Genomic DNA, 19,651 nt, shown 5'->3' with positions numbered 1-19,651 from the left:
TGACCAAGAGTCAAGATCAAACCAGAATCCAGTTCTAGGCCCTCTCCTGGATCACATTGGACTTCTGGTGGCTGGGGATGGGGTGAGAAAAGTAATAATGGGTAGAATAGTATAGACACATTTACTGAGCGGTGACTGACTGGTCACACTTACCTTGGTAGTTGAAGAAGCCTCTGGATTTCTTCTCATTGTTGGATGGAATGACAGTTCCAATGAAGAAGTTTGCAATGGCAATGAGAAGAATGACCAGGAGAATCACTTGAGCCTGTGACATCACAGGAGAGTGGCCAACTTAGAAGCAACAATGATACAGACTATTCAAATCTAGATATTCTCACTGCACAGATAAAGCTTAATATACTGCCCTCCTCTGTGCTCAGCAAATGAGGATGAAACTTGGGTCTCCAGTGTGCAGTGAGGCTGTTCTGAACAATAGTTGCACACAAAGGTGCATCAGTCTTGCTGGCTATGTCCCCACAATAGCAGCAAACAAGGTGAAACAAGGCAGTCCTGACCAGACTTGGTGTTTAGTGGTTATGACGCTTGCTTAGCATGGACTTATGCCTTTTGTTGTAACGAGCTATTCTTTGTGAGTATGGCATTTCTTTCATTTTTGTGATTAACTCTGGGCCTGGCTAGCACTTATCACAGTGTTATTCAGAGATACTCACCTTAGCTTCCCACTCCATCCCAGCTACTGAGATTCCCAGAAGAATCACCACTGTGATGGAACCGATTATGCGGATGTCATTGGTTGGATCCACCATCATTGAATCGCTCTCCTGGGGGGGAGGGAATCACTCAGATGGTTAGAGATAGCGCTTTGCATTCAGTCTTTCGTATAACATCCAACAAGAAGAGATACTGTACACAAATACCTGAGGCCACATAGGATAATAAGAAAATGAAATATTCATAAGTTCCAGAAGTCAAAAGAATTCTAATTTTTTTATCTGTGATGTAGGCCTTTGATAGGCAAGGCGAGGGGCTAGAGATGTTAGAAATTCCTTTTAGTCACAGCTCTGGGAGCTGTTGTAGCACTAAATAAAAGTATGCATGTCCACACCTTTTATGTTGTGTTTTAGCAAAAGGACTAATTACTTTTATGTGCCAAGGGGAATTTTAGGAGAATAAAAATGGGTAGCTTATAATATGAATATCAGAAAGTAAGTGTTGTTCAACTCCAGAACAAAGAACACAGACTCAGTCATGCATCTCCTGAAGAGAGCAGTACTGGCTGGTTTTGTGTGTCAACTTGACACAAGCTGGAGTTATCACAGAGAAAGAAGCTTCAGTTGAGGAAATGCCTCCATGAGATCCAGCTGTAAGGCATTTTCTCAATTAGTGATCAAGGGTGGGAGGACCCATTGTGGGTGGTGCCATCCATGGGCTGATAGTCTTAGGTTCTATAAGAAAGCAAGCTGAGCAAGCCAGAGGAAGTAAGCCAGTAAGTAACATCCCTCCATGGCCTCTGCATCAGCTCCTGCTTCCTGCCCTGTGTGAGTTCCTGTCCTGACTTCCTTTGGTGATGGACAGCAATGTGTCCTTTCCTCCCCAACTTGCTTCTTGGTCATGATATTTGTGCAGGAATAGAAACCCTGACTAAGACAAGAACGTACCTTAAGAAATACACAATGTGCTCATTTGTTCGTGTAATTTCCCTATAGAGGTACCTTTTATCACCAGACTCAGACCCTTTATTAGCACAAGAGGAAGGCGAGGAGTTGCCACACTGCACGGGCTCACAGAGCTTCTTCCCAGAGCAACTGGGTGGGTGGACACCTAGCTAAGAACAGTCAGTTGTTCTCGCATTCAAACTTTCTTCATTTTTGGGAACCTTGTGAGCAACCGAGGTGTGGCTGCAGGGAAGCATGCCTGCGTTCTACCTGAAGCTTCACATGTTACACACTCTCCATGTACCTCCTTTTTACCTGATCGGTTCTGAACTCTTGTGAAATGCACAAAGCAGTAACAGCTTAGCTCCTCTTTCGGCTTCAGAAAATAAGCCTCAGATGCATAGGAAATTGGTTTAAAGTCTCCCAGATGGCAGGGTGAGAGCTGAACTCAAAGCCAGATCCTCTGAGGACATGCCTGGGGCCCCTGCTCTAATACTGAACTTTCCTTCTCTTATCTTGACATAAAACTATCCCCTCAGGCCCTGTTAAAAAAAAAAAAAAAGAAAGAAAGAAAGAAAGAAAGAAAAAGAAAAAGAAAGAAAGTGAAGTTGATTGTTTGGTTTGAATTGTAAAGCTTTAATTACCTTAAGAAGATCCACCACAGTCTCTGCGAACCCCACCACATACATAGCGACAGCCACTGCATTGGCAAAAGCAAAGATCAAGCCTATTGACCCACCGAACTCAGGCCCTAAGCTCCGGGAAATCAGGTAGTAGGCTCCACCTGCGAAGAGAAAACTGTGTGTCAGCTGAAACAGGATGCCAAGATATCCAGTCTCTAAATTCCTAGTGTAACCATTCCAATAAGAGTATATGGAGTCCTAGTAATTTTGGATGTCCTAGGTCCTCATGTGTATTTGTAGTTAGCTTGTACTCGTACATAGTCTGCAAACTATGTGACAATACAGTTTAATCTATCAAAACTTACCAATAGAATCCTAATTTAAATTTATAATTAATAACAGTAAGCTTTACCCAAATGTGCTGTCTTTTTAAAAAATCACTACAGTATCCAAATTAATGAGATAACAAATAAAATTTTAGATTTAAAGTTTTCAGAAACTGACAGACCAAGGTAGAAAACGAAATGGCAGAACTTGTTTTAGTCTGGTGTTGTGGCAGAAGCCTGTTATCCTAGCTCTTGGGAGGTGGTGGGTGGGGGGATTAGGTAGGCAAGATTATCCTAAGCTATAGTGAATTTGAGGTTAGGCTGGGTTACATAAAATCTTGTCCCAAAAGAACAAAGTAGTTGATCTTTTTTCTCTTCTAACCTCCATTCTATTGCATGAACTTTTCTGATAGTCAGTAAAGTGAGCATCGGTCTTGGGGTGTGTGTTTCCTACTCTTGTTTTCTGGCTTTAGCCTAATGAAGCTTGAATTCTCACAATAAGAACAAGGAATGGAAAGGAAACCTGAGGGAGCAGGGCCTAGAACCAGTGTTCTTCCTTGAACACTAAAGAATAGCTTTGTCTATGGTCACCCATGTGACATGAAAACTGAACAGGAGCACCTCACAGGTAGAGCAGGTAATTGGCAAACAGGCTAGATGAAAAACATGCATATCACAGTGACTTCTTAGGAGGAGCAAGTCATGGGGTCTGCAAAGTCAACATGTGACAAGCAAACTCAGAACAAAATCACCTTTTACAGAGAAGAAACTGTTCACTATGGATAACAGTTCTCAGAATGGAACATATTGTCCGGTAGAGCAAATCCCCATGAGTTTTTAAAAGTTAACTTTGCTCAGCAAACTAGCTGGACTGTTACATGAGCATACCAGTCAGAAGAGACAAATAGGGGCTGGAGAATTGGCTCAATAGTTAGGAGCACTTGCTGTTCTTGCAGAGGACCCAGGTTCAATTCCCAGCACCCATGTGGTAGCTCACAGCCATGTGCTATGCCAGTTCCAGAGGATCTGACACTCAATTCTGACCAGGCACACACACGGTGCACACACATGCGTTCAGACATTATACTCTTCCACATAAAATAAGATACATCTCTAAAAAACCAATTAAGAAAATGTAATTTGAAAGAGAAGGTGTGTTGTGGGTAGGATGATGTTTAGAAGGCTCTGGGGTAGCTGTTGGGGGTGGGGTAGGGGCACAGAGGTGGTCCTCATGCCTGTCAAGGAATTTGGAAGGCTGAGACAAACAGATTGTCATGGATTGAAGGCCAGTCTGTCCCTGCAGAGTAAGACATTCTCTCACTATACCAAAACCATGCAAAAGATATGGCTCAGTGGTTGAGAGTGTGTATTGTGTTTATAGAGGACTCAAGGTCCTAGCACCCAGGTTAAGTAGCTCACAACCATCTGTAACTCTAGTCTACCTTCTGGCCTCTTCTAACACCAAAACTGATTTGAAAACACCTCCCCCACACCCCAGCCTACCTCCCTACACACACACCACAGAGACATACATACCATACACAGACACACACCATATATGCACACCACACACATACCACAGATACAGACATACATACCACACATAGACTCATACACAGACACACTACATACACACACCACACACACACACACACACCACAGATACAGATATATACACCACACACACACACCACAGATACAGATATACACACCAGACACACACCACATAAACACACCACAGATACAGATATATACACCACACACACACCACAGATACAGATATATACCACACACACCACATAACACACACATACATACACACACACACCCCACAGATACAGAGGGAACCTGGATGAAACAAAGAAGGCAAAAATCAGTGGGTGTCCCCATGAGCATGGTGAGGACAGCTAGAACAGTGACAGATTTCACCTACTTTGTTTTCTACTCAGGCCTGCCTGCTCCTGGAAACTTGATAGTAATTCTTTGTTTCATTTATTTATTTATTTTTAAATGTTCCTTTTTGTTGATGGTTCTCAATAGAAGCAGAGTGTTGAGGGAGAACCCAAAGCTGGGTGCAAGAGCGTTGGCTATATGGGAACCACCACCATAGGGTGGGATACTGGGGAGCACCCAGGCTGAGGGGCCCCATGAGGGAACCACTGTAGCTCACCTAGGTACTGAGAACTCAGTGGGATTCCTCATAGGAAATGGATCAAAGGGGCCCTTTCTCCTGGTCTCTTGGTCTCTTTGTTTTTAATTGAGAAGAAATTTACCCCGTTACTTAAATTTTGCTTTATTTTGTTTTGTTTCAAGACTTGGGGGCTGGTTAGCAACATAAAGTCTCCACATTTAGTTATTAAACACCTCCAGACAGGAAATGCAACCACAGTTTATAATGACAACTAAATCAATCGGCTTACCTCCTCGCACCACTCCATTTGTGCAAATAGCCGACATAGAAATACCTGTGAGTGTTGTCACTACTACGCTCAGGCCAATGATGATGACTCCCAGACCTGCAAAACCCCCAACAAAGGTGTTTGGCTCCAGTAGGTAGAGAAATCACTGTTACTTCAGGAAGCGTCGGTCACGGAAGGTCAATCTCCGCGCAGAAACCTGAAATGTTCTAACTGGTCCCATTCCACGACAGTGTGGGAGACACCTGAAATGCACTGTACTTTAAAACTGTAGCCACGCATGGAGGAATCATTTCCTGGTAAACGCCAAAAAGAAGTGTCCAGACTGACCTGGAAGAATAAGAGCTATCTTCAAGGACTCCACGTGGAGCAGGACCTGTAACGTGCCAGGGTTCTGTTAGCCATGGCCTGGGTGGACTTGAACTACACTTACCGTGCTGCTCTCCAAATGCAGCTCCTCCTCACTTCCTTGTGCCCATCAGTAAGAAAGTATACAGAAAACTTGTGCCTACCCGTAGCATGTGACGCAGATATTAGATATCTTAGAGATTTTACCTCCACGAACAAACCCGTTTGTTGCTATTGCAGAAGTTGACAACCCAGTGATAGAGGTTACCATGGTGGAAAGAAGAATTATAAGAACTCCAAGACCTGTTAGCAATGAAAGACAGAAGATATTACATTTCACTCGTTTTCCTTGGACTCCCTACTCCTGCAAGCTCTGCTGCCTTTAATTTAACTTTTCAGGCCCATGCTTTAGGCCCAGTGGGGTTTCTTTGTACAAAGGTAGAGTTGCTGTGCCTGGCATTGAAGATCAGCTGCAAGAGGCACTCATTACGATGAAGGACAGCATCCCAGAGTCAACCGAGTCTAAAGTGCAGCCCTGGAAAGGAAAAGCTGACTTTTGTTGGTGTCCTGGGAGAGAAACTACCCCAGCTCGGAAAGAGGCAACATGACATCTGACCTTCTCTCTTGCTTGAGAGGAACCTGATGGAGAAAGTTGGGGATTTGACAAAGGTTAAATCCTTCTTCATTTGTCTTGCGCCCCTTCGCCTGGCAGGAGGAAAGGGAACCAACTTGCATTACCTTTGAAAACACCCCAGAAAGGTCAGCGGTGAGCTATTGGAACCTGCCTTGCCTTTACCTTGCACATGAAGATCTGGCTTACAACTTTAATTACCTCCTCTGACATATCCATTTGTGGCGATAGCAGAGGTGGATAAACCTGTGATGGCTGTCACTGTCACGGCTAAGCCGATGATAATCACACCGAGACCTCAGTTGAGAGAGGAAAAATAAGTGCGATTAAATGGTGGAGCAGCTCATTGGGTCATTTACATAAAAGCAGACAAATCTATGTAGTCATTGAAAGACCATATTTGAATTTAACAAGCTGGCCACGGACCTGCCATTCAGGTACTAAGAGATTCCAGATCAGGAATGTGCAGAGCTCTGTTGCCCCCAAGTGAACAATCCCATTCGGGCAAAATGTAGGATGAACCTGGTGTTTAATGAAATTCTACGCAGCCTCCAGCTGCTAGTGTAAATGAAGGTTATACTAACTATCCAGGTAAATGTCTTCATTAGCAAACTGTTCACTAGGTAGCTGGGTAAGTCAGACAGAACCAATTAACCAATTTAACTACGTTCACTTATTTGCTGTGTGACGTCAGAATTTACTTATTTTCTGACTCCCAAATGGCAGTTAAATTACAGAGTGGATGTGTAAAGTTCCCGTCACGGTGTACAAAGAGCAGTACTCAAGGGGGCTACTCCGTCAGCGTACCCACCACACTCATAAATCCTAGTGTTTATGAAAAGCCTTCTGCACGTTTAGCTGAGGTTGGCAGTGTGAGAGATGCAAGGCACAAGTACTACAGTGGGATGAAAAAGCCACCCTGGAGGGTATTATGGTTTAGAAGTTCAGAAGGGCAGCTATTATGAGGAGACCCTGATAAAGTCCACAAAAAACAAATAGCGTGTGTGAGTGTGTGTGTATGTGTGTGTTTGTGTGTGTGTGTGTGAGTGTGTATATATGTGTGTTTATGTATGTGTGTGTGTGTGTGTCTTTAGGCAGGCATATAACATGCTGGTATAAGGCTTTGTTTTGCAAGCTCTACAGTGAACATAAGCAGAGCAGGCAGAAGAAAATCTCTCAGCTTTCTGGTGTGCTCAGGTAGAGACACACATGTGTGAGCGTGTTCATGCTTCCATTATCTGGAAGAACTGACACTGACCTGCAGAGACAAATGCAAACCCTTGGCAGCCTGCAGAGGGCTCCACAGGAACCCAGCCTTCCAGGCCAGCCTGCAGAGGGCTCCACAGGAACCCAGCCTTCCAGGCCAGTCCTTTTCTTCTAGCAAGTTTCTCTGCTTATTTTCCTACCCACGCTTGTCCACCCTAGAAATGCAAATTCCCTTCTCTTCGTCTGGTCTCTTCTCTGCAGTTTCATTGTTCTTTTGTTAAGAGGATATCCAAGTGTTCTAACCACTCCTTTGAATCACCACCCACTATGGAGTCCTCCCCACATGTGTGCACAATACATTAATAAACATGTTTTCTTGTTAGCCTGACAGTTTGACAGTAATGCATGAGACTGCAGGCAACGAACCCAAGATGGACAGAAGGAAACTTACCCCCTCTTCTCCATAACAGCCTATCCAAAGAAGCTGAATCCAGGGAGACTGTGGGGAGTTCAGAAGCTCTGCCCAGAGTGTTTTGCTCTGTGCTGTTTTCTCTCACATATAAAGCAGTCCTTCCTACTTTACCACACCCCTGCCATAGAACCTTAGAAAGGGTTGTAAGAAACAGTCATACTAAATGTTTTGTGTTCCAGCAACACTGGGAGAAGCGTCACTTCTCCTCCGTGTGGCCTTGGGTGCTGGTGCCATGAAATGTACATTATTCCCAGCTACACATTAGTTTGCTTTTCAGATGTTGGAGAATGAATGTTTGGCACACTCTAGACACTGCATGGGCCCACAAACTTGCATCGCATCATGTTCCTCCCAGGCTAACTCCACTGATTTCCAATCTTTGTCTCCCGAGAGATCCCTGTCTCACCCTACTGTGCCGCATACATGTCTGTAAATGGTCTGACCACCACTTTCTACCTGAAAACAGTGAGAAGCTTGCTTCTCTCACACAATTAAACAAAACGAAAAGTCCCAGGATGAAAGAAAGGTAGCTGAGAGAGCATTCGGTGTGTTGGTTCCTCAAAACGTGACCCTTGCATGGCCTACTGCAGGAAGTGAAGGAGATGCCTATTTAAAATGTTTTGGAAGTGAATCCCAGGCTCCTGCAGCCTTCTATTCCACTGTTAGGTAATTCTTGCTCATCCTGCAGCAAGATGAGTAGTTTAGCATTGGCCCATCTCAGCTTGTATCTGCCCATTTAGCTAGAATTTTTAGCTGTATCTTCAAATACTTGATTGAAGGAGAATTAACTCATTTTCCTATATTTAGCTGCAAAGTAAAACTTAAAAGAGTGTGAGTGACTTGCTCTGGGTCACATACATGGTTTACACCCAGCTTCCCTGCATAACGGTTAAGTTAACTGGAGATGGTTGCCCCAGCAAGGTGTCCAGCAGAGAGGCACACCTAGTCAGCATCAGCAGCTCAGGCTATCGCGTGTGTTTAGGAATTAGGAAGCTTAGGCTCAGAGTCCCACAATGGCTGCCCGTAGGCTATAACTACTGTCACCAGAGTCTACCTGGTTTATCTCCTGGGTTTAGGCTTGAAAGTATATCATTTCCTCTCCCCTTAAATCATGCCTAAAGCAAGAAGAAAATACTTGTGTTTGTGTCTTTTCTTCTCCAATATAGAGAGGTTAGTCAAACACAGTGTCAGCTGCTCATTTCCATGGCAAAATATGTCTGTTTGTCCGTGTCTGTGTGTCTGTGTGTCTCTCTCTGTATCTCTCTGTGCATCTGTATCTGTGTGTGTGTATATGTGTCTATCTGTGTGTATGTGTGTCTGTGTATGACAGAAGCTGCCTCGTCAAAAGGGTACCAGAGATTGAGCCTTAAAGAGCAGGAAGCCTAGTAAGAAGACTCCCTCTTGAGAAGAGTTATCCAAAACAACAGTCTTGAACTCAAAGATGCTGATATTGGAAAGTGCCAAATGAAGATTTCAAAAGTTTTGGAAAAAAAATGATCCAGGATCTGAAGAAGGATATAAATTCAATTTAAACCCTAGAAAGGAATGTCTGCAACATTGAGCGGGGAAGTCAACAAAATGCATGAGAAAACCAGCACCACACAAACCCAAATGCGACCAATTATTGACTTAACCCAGTTAGCTTTATAACTATGTGAGTTGATAAGTTTGTATTTCTGCTACTCACTGTCTTCTGTTCTAACACGTAAAGGAGCACGAGAAAGAACAACATCAGTGACTCCAGTCAACCTAATGCACACCATTAGGTTAGCATGAACTCTACTGACTTCTGTGAATGATTCAACTACACAAACCACGGATGTCTAAAACTGAAGCAAATGGCTTAGCAAAAAGAGGATACCTTTGCAATAAATGTAAAACGGGTTGGCTGTAAAAAGTAGAGTAAGATCTGATTAAAGTTCAGATTGTTGCCCAAACAGATGGGTGTTAAATACATACATTAGAAAGAATTACTCTTGCCTTTGGCTGTCTGTGCTCACACCTCCACACAAAGAACTGCGTCTTGATGATCTCAATAAGTTACTAAACTGCCCTTAAAAACCTAATTTTGCATGAAGCCCTGGAGCAAAGCCTCGGCAATATTAAGCTGCAGCTTTTCCATGGAACGGCATATACTTGTTTTGGACCCCGCGGCTGTAGGCGCTCATTTGCTACGCGTCATCAAACCGGCAAGCAGCCTTTTTGTCAGGAACATAGCAACTGCTGAACAAGAAACATGGGGGAAAAAAAAAAGATGGGGCTGGCTCAGTGCTCCCTGTTAGAGTGGAGCCCTCCTGCTCCAGTTGTCAGCTCATGGTTCAAAGGACATGTTGAAGGAGGTGGATAACACCAGGTACTTTTCAAACACGAATTGAGGTATCTTCCTGAGCAGCATATGAAGGCACAGCTGAGCTTCTGGCTTCTCCATATCAATATTCACTCTGAGTCTCTCCTCAAAACTCAATCCAAATGTTTTCACACATATAGAACGTAACTGTTGATTTTTATCACAGTAAATTAGGAAATTTGGTAAAACTCAAGTAACTTTTCTAAATAAATTTTACATTTTTAATGAATAAACAATCTATACAACTGAATGTTTTCATTGGAATGTAATTGAAAAGCACTAAGTCCTCACTCCTGGAATAATATCACTTTTTTTTCTATTCAGAAAAAAAAAAAAAACTGGTTACCTACATTGTAAGTTATTATTTACAATGACTGGGGTCATTTCGACTATCATTTTAAGCTTATAGTTGGGAATATTTTGAGAATTTGCTTTTTACTGCTTGTATGTGATAGTAACACAGCTGTTTTCTTTGTAAAATGTTCAATAATGCAGCACTTTATTAATCAGGGCATATATATTTGTATATACGTCTTTACCAGTTTCCCACTGGACCTTTTTGCTTAGTGAAGTTTTGTCAGTCTTTGTAAGCGAGATAGTCTGAGGCAAATAAAATGCAAATATCAATTATGTCCCAACGTGTGACCATAGTTATTTGAAATGAATATGCTTTATCCACTCATATGCTTGAGACTCTATAGAAAGCTAGAACTATTCACCTGACTATTCACTTACTGGGAAAACCAGAAAATTCCAGTCTCATAGGAGTTAGTGCCCCCACTTCTCCTCCCTGACATTGTCAGAGGCAAAAAAAAAAAAAAAAAAAAAAAAGCGCTCAAGTGTAAATGACTTCTGTGACCTTCATCTTCTGCAGCACTGAAGGCAAACCAAGTTGGTTATTAAGCTTGCAATTTACATAAAAATTATTTAGGAGGGAAAATTGCTCACCAATTCCCGCTTCTCCTACAATCCAGGAGAGGCGAATGAACAGCATGACTCCCCAGATGTTTAGCATGCATCGCACCTGTGGATGAAAGTGAGCATTGAGAGCAATCCCGGGCCAAGCCCAGCTAACCTTCATTGGCTGGTGACCCCTGTGGGATCACCTAGGGCGTGGCTCTCAGGGTAAGCACAGGACTTTGCTCACCAGCACACCTTTCACCCATCCAAACTTCACAACCCCAGCTGTGTCTTCCTCCTTGTTTTCTGCTTGCTCATCTCCAGGCATCCCATCTCCATTAGCAACCCTGTCAGCTGAACCAGGGGCCACAGTCACGTTCTGCATTTTTACAGAGAAAAAAAAAACCAAGAACATAGTAGTGGATCAACAAACTGTTTCTTACATCTTTGAAAGCAAACTGTTTCTTAAATCTTAAATCAAATCAAAACAGTAGCCATAAAACTCTGGGGGAAAAGATATTTCAATAACCGCAGCAAGTAACTTAGTTGTTATTGTATTTCCAGCCATGGCTAAGGCTGAAGGATGGTAGACAGAACCGGGGCCGTCCTTGTCGTTAACAACACAAAACACAAAAGTGGTCGGATTTAAATGAACTTAAAATGCAAAACGATACACAAGACAATGGATTCAAGGGAGAAAAGCTACAGTGACAGAGAAAAATCTTCCAGAGAAATAGAATAATAATAGGTTTAGATGGAGATAGTCAGATTTTCAAACTCTTATAGGAAATTGCATGACTGATATTTGAAATGTAGAGGTGTGTTAGCAATCCTGGTCCCTCACTTTGTAGTAGGGGCTGGAGTCACAAGGAGTTTTAGGTTATATTTCACTCAGTTGAGTCTGTACCAAATATTACTATTCAACCTTATAGTCGTTATAAAGTACCAAGGAGATTTTATAGGAATAAAAATTTAAAAGCCAATGTGTATTTTCCATTAATAGCACATCTTGGCTTAGACTAGCCTCATTTCCAGTGGTCAATAGCTAGGAGTCATGCATGGGCTACCTCAACACAGGCTAATACAGTACAGTTTCTGATGAAAGCATTAGGTACTTTTCACACATCAAGTAAACAAATCCTAGAAACATAAAGTAGCCAGCAGTCACCTGCAAATTTTACTTTCAATTGCGAGTGGGGTGTGTGTGTGTCTGTATTTCCGATGTATGTGAGTTATATGATGTTTGCCTTTGTATTATGTATCATGTGTGTGCATATGTGTATGTGCTTGTGTGTATGAACGCAGGTGTGTGTATGTATGATGTATGTATTTATGTCATGTGAATATGATGTATGTGCATATGTGTGGTTTTGTATGTGTGGGTGTAGGTATATGAATATGTATGATGCATGAGTTTGTGTTGGATATGATGTATGTGCATATGTGCATGTGTTTGTGTGTATGATGCAGACAAGAACTTGTTGAGGCATGAGGACAACCTTGGGTGTTGGTCCTTGCCTTCTATCTTGATTGAAACAGGGTTTCTTTGTCCTATGTATGGTACGCTGACTGGCCTCCGAGCACCTGGAGAGGCAGTCTCCTGTTTCTGCCTCTCTCTCTCTCTCTCTCTCTCTCTCTCTCTCTCTCTCTCTCTCTCTCTCTTTCTCTCTCTCTCTCTCTCTCTCTCTCTCTCTCTCTCTCTCTCTCTCTCTGTATGTGTGTCTCTCTGTCTCTGTCTCTCTCTCCCCCACCCCGGTTGGATTCAGCCCCACACACCCACACCAGGGAATGCTGCATGTGCTTTCTACCTGGAGCCGTGTCCCAGCGACGGCTTTTACTTCCCACGTCTAAAACTTACAATCTTCAAAAGCATGAAAATTAGGGCTGTGCTAATATAAGGAATTGTCTGGTTAGAGAACGAATTTCTTCAACTTAGTTGGATAGTCTACCTTTATGATAATCAATATTCTCATCAATCACTATTCCTATGGCTGGGGTCACATGAGAAAGCCTTAGTCACTTGCCCTTTTAGACATGGTTTTGGGGATGAAACCTATGCTTTCTGAGAAAACCTGTGAGGGTTTGGTCTGGGAGGTTGCTGTGCTCTTTGATGAACCCCAGTGGTGACTCTGATTTGGAGAATGAGAGCATTAATAATGGCTAAAATCTATATTATAATAATGGCTAAAATCTATAAAGTCATGTAAAGAATAAAGTACATATTTAAACTTTTCTATTAGATGAAGATTTTTTTTCTTGATGGGTGCCATTTCTGTTCACAGTTTTATGGTTCTTCAATCCATCACTTGAACTTCAGAGAACAAAGAGTACATTGTCTGAGTGCAGGACAGAGAAACCACCGTGCATAGAAGTCAGTACAGCAATGAGTTTCTAAATTATTCAAAAGCAGAGTCAATGTAAGACCGACAACTCTTTTCATAGATATGTGAAACTTGCTAGTGTTTTTTGAAGTTTTAAGTATATTTATGTCAAGACCAGTGACCTTGAATTTTTATGACTATATTTCCTTTTGTGACTAATGTTTAATAGTAAATTTATAAGAGCTGATACCATTTTCTTGGCTGACCGTAATATATAGTAGCAGAAATGTTCTGTGCCTTAGAAACTAAACTTACTTTTTGATAAATGCTTCCTTTGTACACCAGAACAATAGTGAATTCAGTGTTTCACCCAAATATTGAATGTGACTTGAGTGAGGGTTTGTGGGGACCTGAGGTTGCTAGCTCTGCCTAGGGGTTCACAGACATCTGGATGCTGTTAGTGTCTCACGGATGGAAAGTTCTGGGATTGTATCCTTCCTGTTTTTTTCTTTCTTTACAATTTGAATTAATCTGTTTCTTTGCACTCCATAAATAATGACCCTTAATCCCTCATAGATGCATTTTTAGTTCTATGGAATGATCATCCATTCACCGAGATTTTTCTTTGTGTACTACAGATTCAGAGAAGAGAAAACTAGTTGATACATGATTTTCCTCTCCCAATGCCCCCCCCCCCCAAAAAAAAAAAGTAATGCAGCTTAAATCACATGCAATTTAAAACTGAATGAAAATAAATACAAATCTAAGGGGAACTCAAAGCAGAATTCTTTTTAAGAAGTAAAATTGCAAGATTAATCCCCATCAGATGCCAGGTAATCACTGTGCATTCTTTGATATAGAGAGATCACCAAGGTCTAGCCTATAGTGGAAAGAGCAGAGCACAAAACAATGCCAACGCCTTAGTCTTATGTTGTCCATTCAAAAAAATGTTAAGGCATCCCAAACAGCTTCCAATGTGCCATGTCAAAGGCAGCTACGACACTGAGTGGCCATTCAGATGGCACACTGACAAAAACTCTTGCTTCTGAGATGACTTCCCCAGTGTAAAGATTTTCATAAACCAGGGGTTTAAAACTTACAAGTAAGCTACGATTCTCTCTAGAACAACATGCCTTCCACTCAGCTCCAACCTCTTCCCCTTAATGGTGCTGAGGACTGAACCTGTAGTTTTTATATGTTCTGGATAAGTACAGCATCACTAAGCCTTTTCGATTGTTTTGTTTGTTTGTTGGTTGGTTGGTTTGTTTTTTGGGTTTTGGGTTTTTTTTGTTTTGTTTTGTTTTAAATTCAAGCTTTAGTTCTGAGACAAGGTCTTACCCAGCAGCTCTAGCTGATCCTGATCGTCATCTGTAACCGGACAGGCCCTGAGCTTTCCCTTCCCTTCCCTCATTTTACCCATCAGACAGCCCCTGTCATAATTTTCTGACTTGGAAATCACGTCTGGAGTTAACTGGGATTGCCGACCTGAACAACCAGGTCCTGCTTCCAGTTTCATCTTAATGAAGGCTAAAGTATTATTTTTCTTTGTTGTAAATTGTGGGACTGGATGAATGAGTGGTTACATTTTTTATTACTTTTAATAAAGGGGTCAGCTTTACAAGTTAAGTGTAGAGCACAGGACTTGGTGGGGTAGAATTTCATGTCTTTTTGTGGACATTTTTGGTTCCTTTTCTTCTTCGGATAATAGGAAGCTCCTTGGGATGTTTCTGCCCCTTTCAGAACTTAGAGCCATCATGTCGTGTCCCCCTCTCTGCCTGCTGTTTCATTCCTGAACCCGCTCCTGTCCCTTCCAGTCTCCTTTCCTTCTTTTCATTTAGAGAAAGAAACCGACAAGCAGTTTGTCTGGAGTTTCAAATTACCTTTCTAAAAAAACCTCAAAACAAAACAAAACAACAACAACAAACCCACCCCTCCATGGAAGCTGATACTGAATAGCCATGATGCTAATTTTTTTCTTTTGTTTAAAGCACTAGATATCTCAAAGTCTAGGGTTAACACCTTGCCACGGATGCAGCACACTGGACAGATGAGGAAGGTTTGTGGATGAGGGTATAGGAGCGGACTGAGAGCATGGACTCTTTCTCTGGAAGTCCTAGTAGAGAGTTGGGCCCCCTGCAGCTCAGAGAGTAAATTTTGTAGATGTTTTTCCTCTGGAAAGAAGGTGAGAAGAAACTAAAGCCAGTGCTTTTACCAGACTCATTCCTGAGCATACCCATCCTGAGTCTGGTGGGGGGCGACAGGAGACTGTTTAACTTTGCTCCCCACCCCCACCCCCACCTCCCTGAGACCAAGTTTCTCTTTGTAAGCCTGCCTGACCAGGAACTCACTCTGTAGACCAGGTTTACCTCAAACTCTGAGATCCTCCAGCCTCCTCCTCCAGAGTGCTGGGATTAAAGGTCTAAGCAACCACAACCTGCTTTTTTTTAACTTTTAAGAGCCAGAATGGATAAGTGAATAAATGAATGATTATGAAATAAACTGTGCATTATTCATTTTCCTGAAAGCTTGGCTGTAAGTAAATAAACATTTGAAACTAATATTCAATTATCTTCTCAGAGAGCAACCATATTCCACAAAGTGATATTCAGGGCTGGGGAGATGGCTCAGTGGGTAAAGCATTTGCTGGTAAGTGTGAGGGCCAGAGTTTGCATCTCCTGCTCTCACATAAAGAGGCTGATACATCCCACCTCTGCTTTCAGTACTGAGGAAGTGGAGATGGAAGATCTCCAGAGGAAGTTGGCTAGTTACAGTAACTGAACCATCGAGCATGGGGTTCAAGTGAGAGAGCCTGCCTCAATGCATAAGGTGAAGAAACTAGGGAATCTGCCCAACATCAACCTCTACACACACCTGCAAATACACATGCAAGCACATACATTCAAATAGGCGCACCTGCACAGCCCCCCCCCCCACATAGAGACATACAAAAAAAAGAATGTTATTCATTACAAGCTGTCAGAGAGGAAGATAAAGTCTGTCAACATATCTCCGAGGAAGTCACAGAAGACATCTAAGCTTCTAAATAATGAGGTATAAATTAGAGCCTTTCAGAGACTTTCGAACCCTTTTGCATTCTTTAAAAAGGAAGTTTAGTCACTTCTGTGCTTCTGGGCTTAAATTAGTAGAGCCAGGAGCCTCAGGCAAAGGTATGAAGAGGAGAAACACAAGGGCTGAATCTTATGCAGATCTGATCTTTCTTTTAAAAATAGAAAAACTAGTCATAATTTTGCCTCAGCTTCCAGAGTAGCTGAGTCTTAAGGCCACACCATGGCTGGACCACAGGCTGGCCCCCACGATATGAAAGCATAGTGGTTTGCTTAAGGATTGCTGTGGAGTCTTTAACACTAAAGTAGAAACAGCTTAAGATTCAGTGGGACACAGTCAGCCCAATGGGACTTGAGTATCCTTGCTTGCAAACACCATGGGATACATTGCCCAACTTCCGGAGTTCAGTCTGCACTTCTTTCTCAAGTCAGTAAACATTTGCAAAGCGCCTGTACGGTTTCTGTTTCTTGGAAACCAGAGATATCTGCTTAAGGAGGATAGATGGCGTGGACCAGCCCTCTTTCGCCGCTTGTGCGGAGTTTTTACCCCGAGAAAGTGGCATAGAAGGATGCTTACCTTAGCCAGCTGCTCGTGGATCTCCAGCAGGCTGGGCCGGTTGACCTTGGGCCCGCTCACACTGCCCGTGTTGCGGTAGTACTCAATCTTGGGAACGGCGTCCATGGTGTTGTGGCCAAAGGTTTGTAGGTAGTATGTATTTGTGTGAGAGTCATAGGCGTGAAACGTGGTGTCTGTTTTAGCAGTCTCTCCAGTTTGGAGAAAATTGTCATAGCACTCCTGATTCCCAGGCCTAAAGCTGATTCTCAGTCTGTTTTGGGCTTCGTCCCCAAAAGAGGTCTCTTCATAATGTGGGGGGTCTGCGCTGTCACTCACGGCTGCTCCACTGCCGTGGCCCTCGTTTATGACATGGACCTGAAAACGACTGCCGCTACTGGGCACTGAGTTGGAAGGGATGTTGACTGACATCTTCCAAAATCTACTTTAGACCTACCTATTTTATTGTTATTGTTTTAATCTATGTATTTCTGCTTCAAAATAGACAATAGTGTGGTTATAGTATGGAGTGCTTGGTTTTGGTTCTAGATGACCCAATAGCTAGTAGATTCCTGATGTATTGTTGATGTGTGGTCTTCCATGTAATCTTCAGAATGATCCTCAAAGCTGCTATTAAGAAAGAAACTTATATTTGTTCCAGGCAATGCAAATATTTAAGAAGGGCTGTGGTTTGAGGCACAGTTTCCCTTCATAAGATGTATAATTTTAAGTTTGTTTCACTAAAAATTCCCATCCTGAAACTCTTGCTACCTGAGCAAGGAAACCCTAACAAATAGCAGGGGATTGGGTTCTGCAAATAGAATTCCAATGAAGTCACTAGCATGTGACTGTTGGTCATGTTTGCTTGGAAGTCACTGGAACATTTATAAAGCATATTAGTAATTAGGATAGTAAGAGAGTTCATGGAGAGTCTAAATGCCAGCATTGCAAAGCATTTTACATTGATAGCATTATCCACTGCCTAATACACAAAATACAAAACCTGAAAATGTTGAAAAATGTATTTTGCTAGTTACAAAAACATCCACACATCATCAATGATAAATTTGACCCAGAAAAATTTTCACCTGTGTAACATAAAAATTTACATTTTAGAATATGAAATTAAAACAAACAACACCCACAAACTAAGTCTCTTAAGATGATGTTCTGAGAACTTTCGGGATTTGTAGTAGCCTCTGAAACATTTCACTTGCTCACATGTTTGTGCTTTCTCATAAATGCTATTGTGGAAACCTTAAAAAATGAGTGTTTGGGATACGGAAATAAATCATAGCTCTCAGTAAAGGCTTATGTTCTACTGGCCCCTTTTAATGCAATGTTTTATGAGTTCAATAAACCACCCGATAATTTTCACAATTCTGCAGTATGTGCCAACCTTAAATACTGTGCTTAGAGTAATATTTCTTTGTAGATACCCGAAAATTTGCATTTTTTTTTCCCAAAGAAAACTAGAAAATAAGAACAATACTAACAAAAACTTGGCTCTTGCACAATAATTTAAGGTATTTCTTTGAATAAAACAAACAAATACAGATAATTTAAACTCTTAAATAATCTTTCCTGGTAAAATTATCAGCACAGCCCACATCTCTTAGCTTTTTAGAACAATTAACTTCCCACAGCCCCTGACATCTTCAGTCCAGTCCTCAGGCTCTGTTTTGACATGATATGAAGTGAGGCTTCTGCCCAGCCCAGACACTTACCGTCCCACCCAGCAGCCTTCTTCTGAGGAAGCGTAGCTCATGTTAGCATTGCACGGGCATATATGGGGACTTAGCTTTCAGCCCACAACCTTAGGCTTCTGCTCATTGGTTAAAAACTTTCTTGAAAGAGATGACTTTTCAGTCATTGGCCTGGAATCGTGGGAGAAGCCCTGCCAGTCATCAGCCCTAAGGAACCCTAAGTACCGCATCAACTAGTAACTAGTAGTAAATCATTAATCCTTTTAGTCAGTAAACAAAATAAAGTTTCTTTAATTCACACATTGCACAACAACAAATCCTTCAAAAATATTGCTTCAGTTGTTTGGGACTAGATAAATTTATTTCCACAGTCTGCCTTTTTGTCTCTGTCTCTGTTTTTTTGTTTCTGTGTCTGTGTCTCTCTGTCTCTCTCTGTCTTTCTCTGTCTGTCTCTCAACTGGAATTGAACCCAGGGCCTCACACCTTCTAAGTAAGTACTTTACCACCGACCTCTCCCACCCCATCTCTTTTATCTTGCTAATTACCCATGCTGGGCCTGAGCTCACTCTGTACTCCTGTCAGCCTCCCCATCCTCCTGACCTCAGCCTCCCAGGTAGCTGGAAGCAGGCCTCTGTCACCAGGCCTAGCTCATCACCTTATTCTTGATGAGACTCAGTGACCTCATATTGCTCACCATAGGAACCAAAATACCACGAGATGGTCTCCATATTTTGTGGCTAGGAAATGTGACCTGAAATTATTTGACCTTACTTACCTTGCCTCCTCTCTGCATAGGAAGTGAGTAGGTTGAGGGCAGAATTAGTGAGGCATTAAAAAGATTTCTGCCAAGCGTGAAAACCACAAACCAGGCACACTTCCCAGTGGCACTACTAAGTGGATTTTCTGTCACCTCATGGAGGAACCATTTTTATCACATCTAGTTCCTGAGTTTTGCTCAGAAGACGGTTCAGCTCCAGCCTGTGAGCTGGTGATTAAGAAGGCACATGCAATTCCTCCATGCAGGCTCTGTCATTGAATGTCTCAGGATGATTGAATGAGTCCTCTTTGGGTCTAATAAGAAGCTATCCAAGTGATTTCCAGTTTCCCCAGTGGCTGTATT

General features: G+C 42.2%; 1 protein-coding gene across 6 annotated transcripts in view; it reads right to left on the bottom strand.

The window, feature by feature from the left end:
- Positions 1 to 18,691, bottom strand: part of Slc12a1 (solute carrier family 12 member 1) — a 77,973-nt gene extending 59,282 nt beyond the window's left edge. Inside the window, exons 1-8 of one of the 6 annotated variants that reach the window (XR_013108785.1) lie at positions 18,553 to 18,691; positions 16,850 to 17,455; positions 11,134 to 11,265; positions 10,935 to 11,010; positions 4,986 to 5,081; positions 2,261 to 2,400; positions 672 to 782; positions 154 to 265 (exon numbers count right to left, since the gene is read on the bottom strand). Coding sequence is in view for 5 of the 6 variants with exons in the window: in XM_076929670.1 (XP_076785785.1) it covers positions 154 to 265; positions 672 to 782; positions 2,261 to 2,400; positions 6,163 to 6,258; positions 10,935 to 11,010; positions 11,134 to 11,265; positions 16,850 to 17,257 (1,075 nt within the window). In the remaining variant the exon portion in view is untranslated. Of the gene's footprint in view, positions 1 to 153; positions 266 to 671; positions 783 to 2,260; positions 2,401 to 4,985; positions 5,082 to 5,537; positions 5,634 to 6,162; positions 6,259 to 10,934; positions 11,011 to 11,133; positions 11,266 to 16,849; positions 17,456 to 18,552 lie in introns of all 6 variants that reach the window. The other 5 variants (XM_076929670.1, XM_034494866.2, XM_034494868.2 and 2 more) reach the window with 5 other exon arrangements.
- Positions 18,692 to 19,651: the final 960 nt, after the last annotated feature.

The sequence above is a fragment of the Arvicanthis niloticus genome, chromosome 2 (assembly GCF_011762505.2).
Source record: "Arvicanthis niloticus isolate mArvNil1 chromosome 2, mArvNil1.pat.X, whole genome shotgun sequence".
NCBI lineage: Eukaryota > Metazoa > Chordata > Mammalia > Rodentia > Muridae > Arvicanthis > Arvicanthis niloticus.
This window is presented reverse-complemented; position numbering and strand designations above follow the sequence as displayed.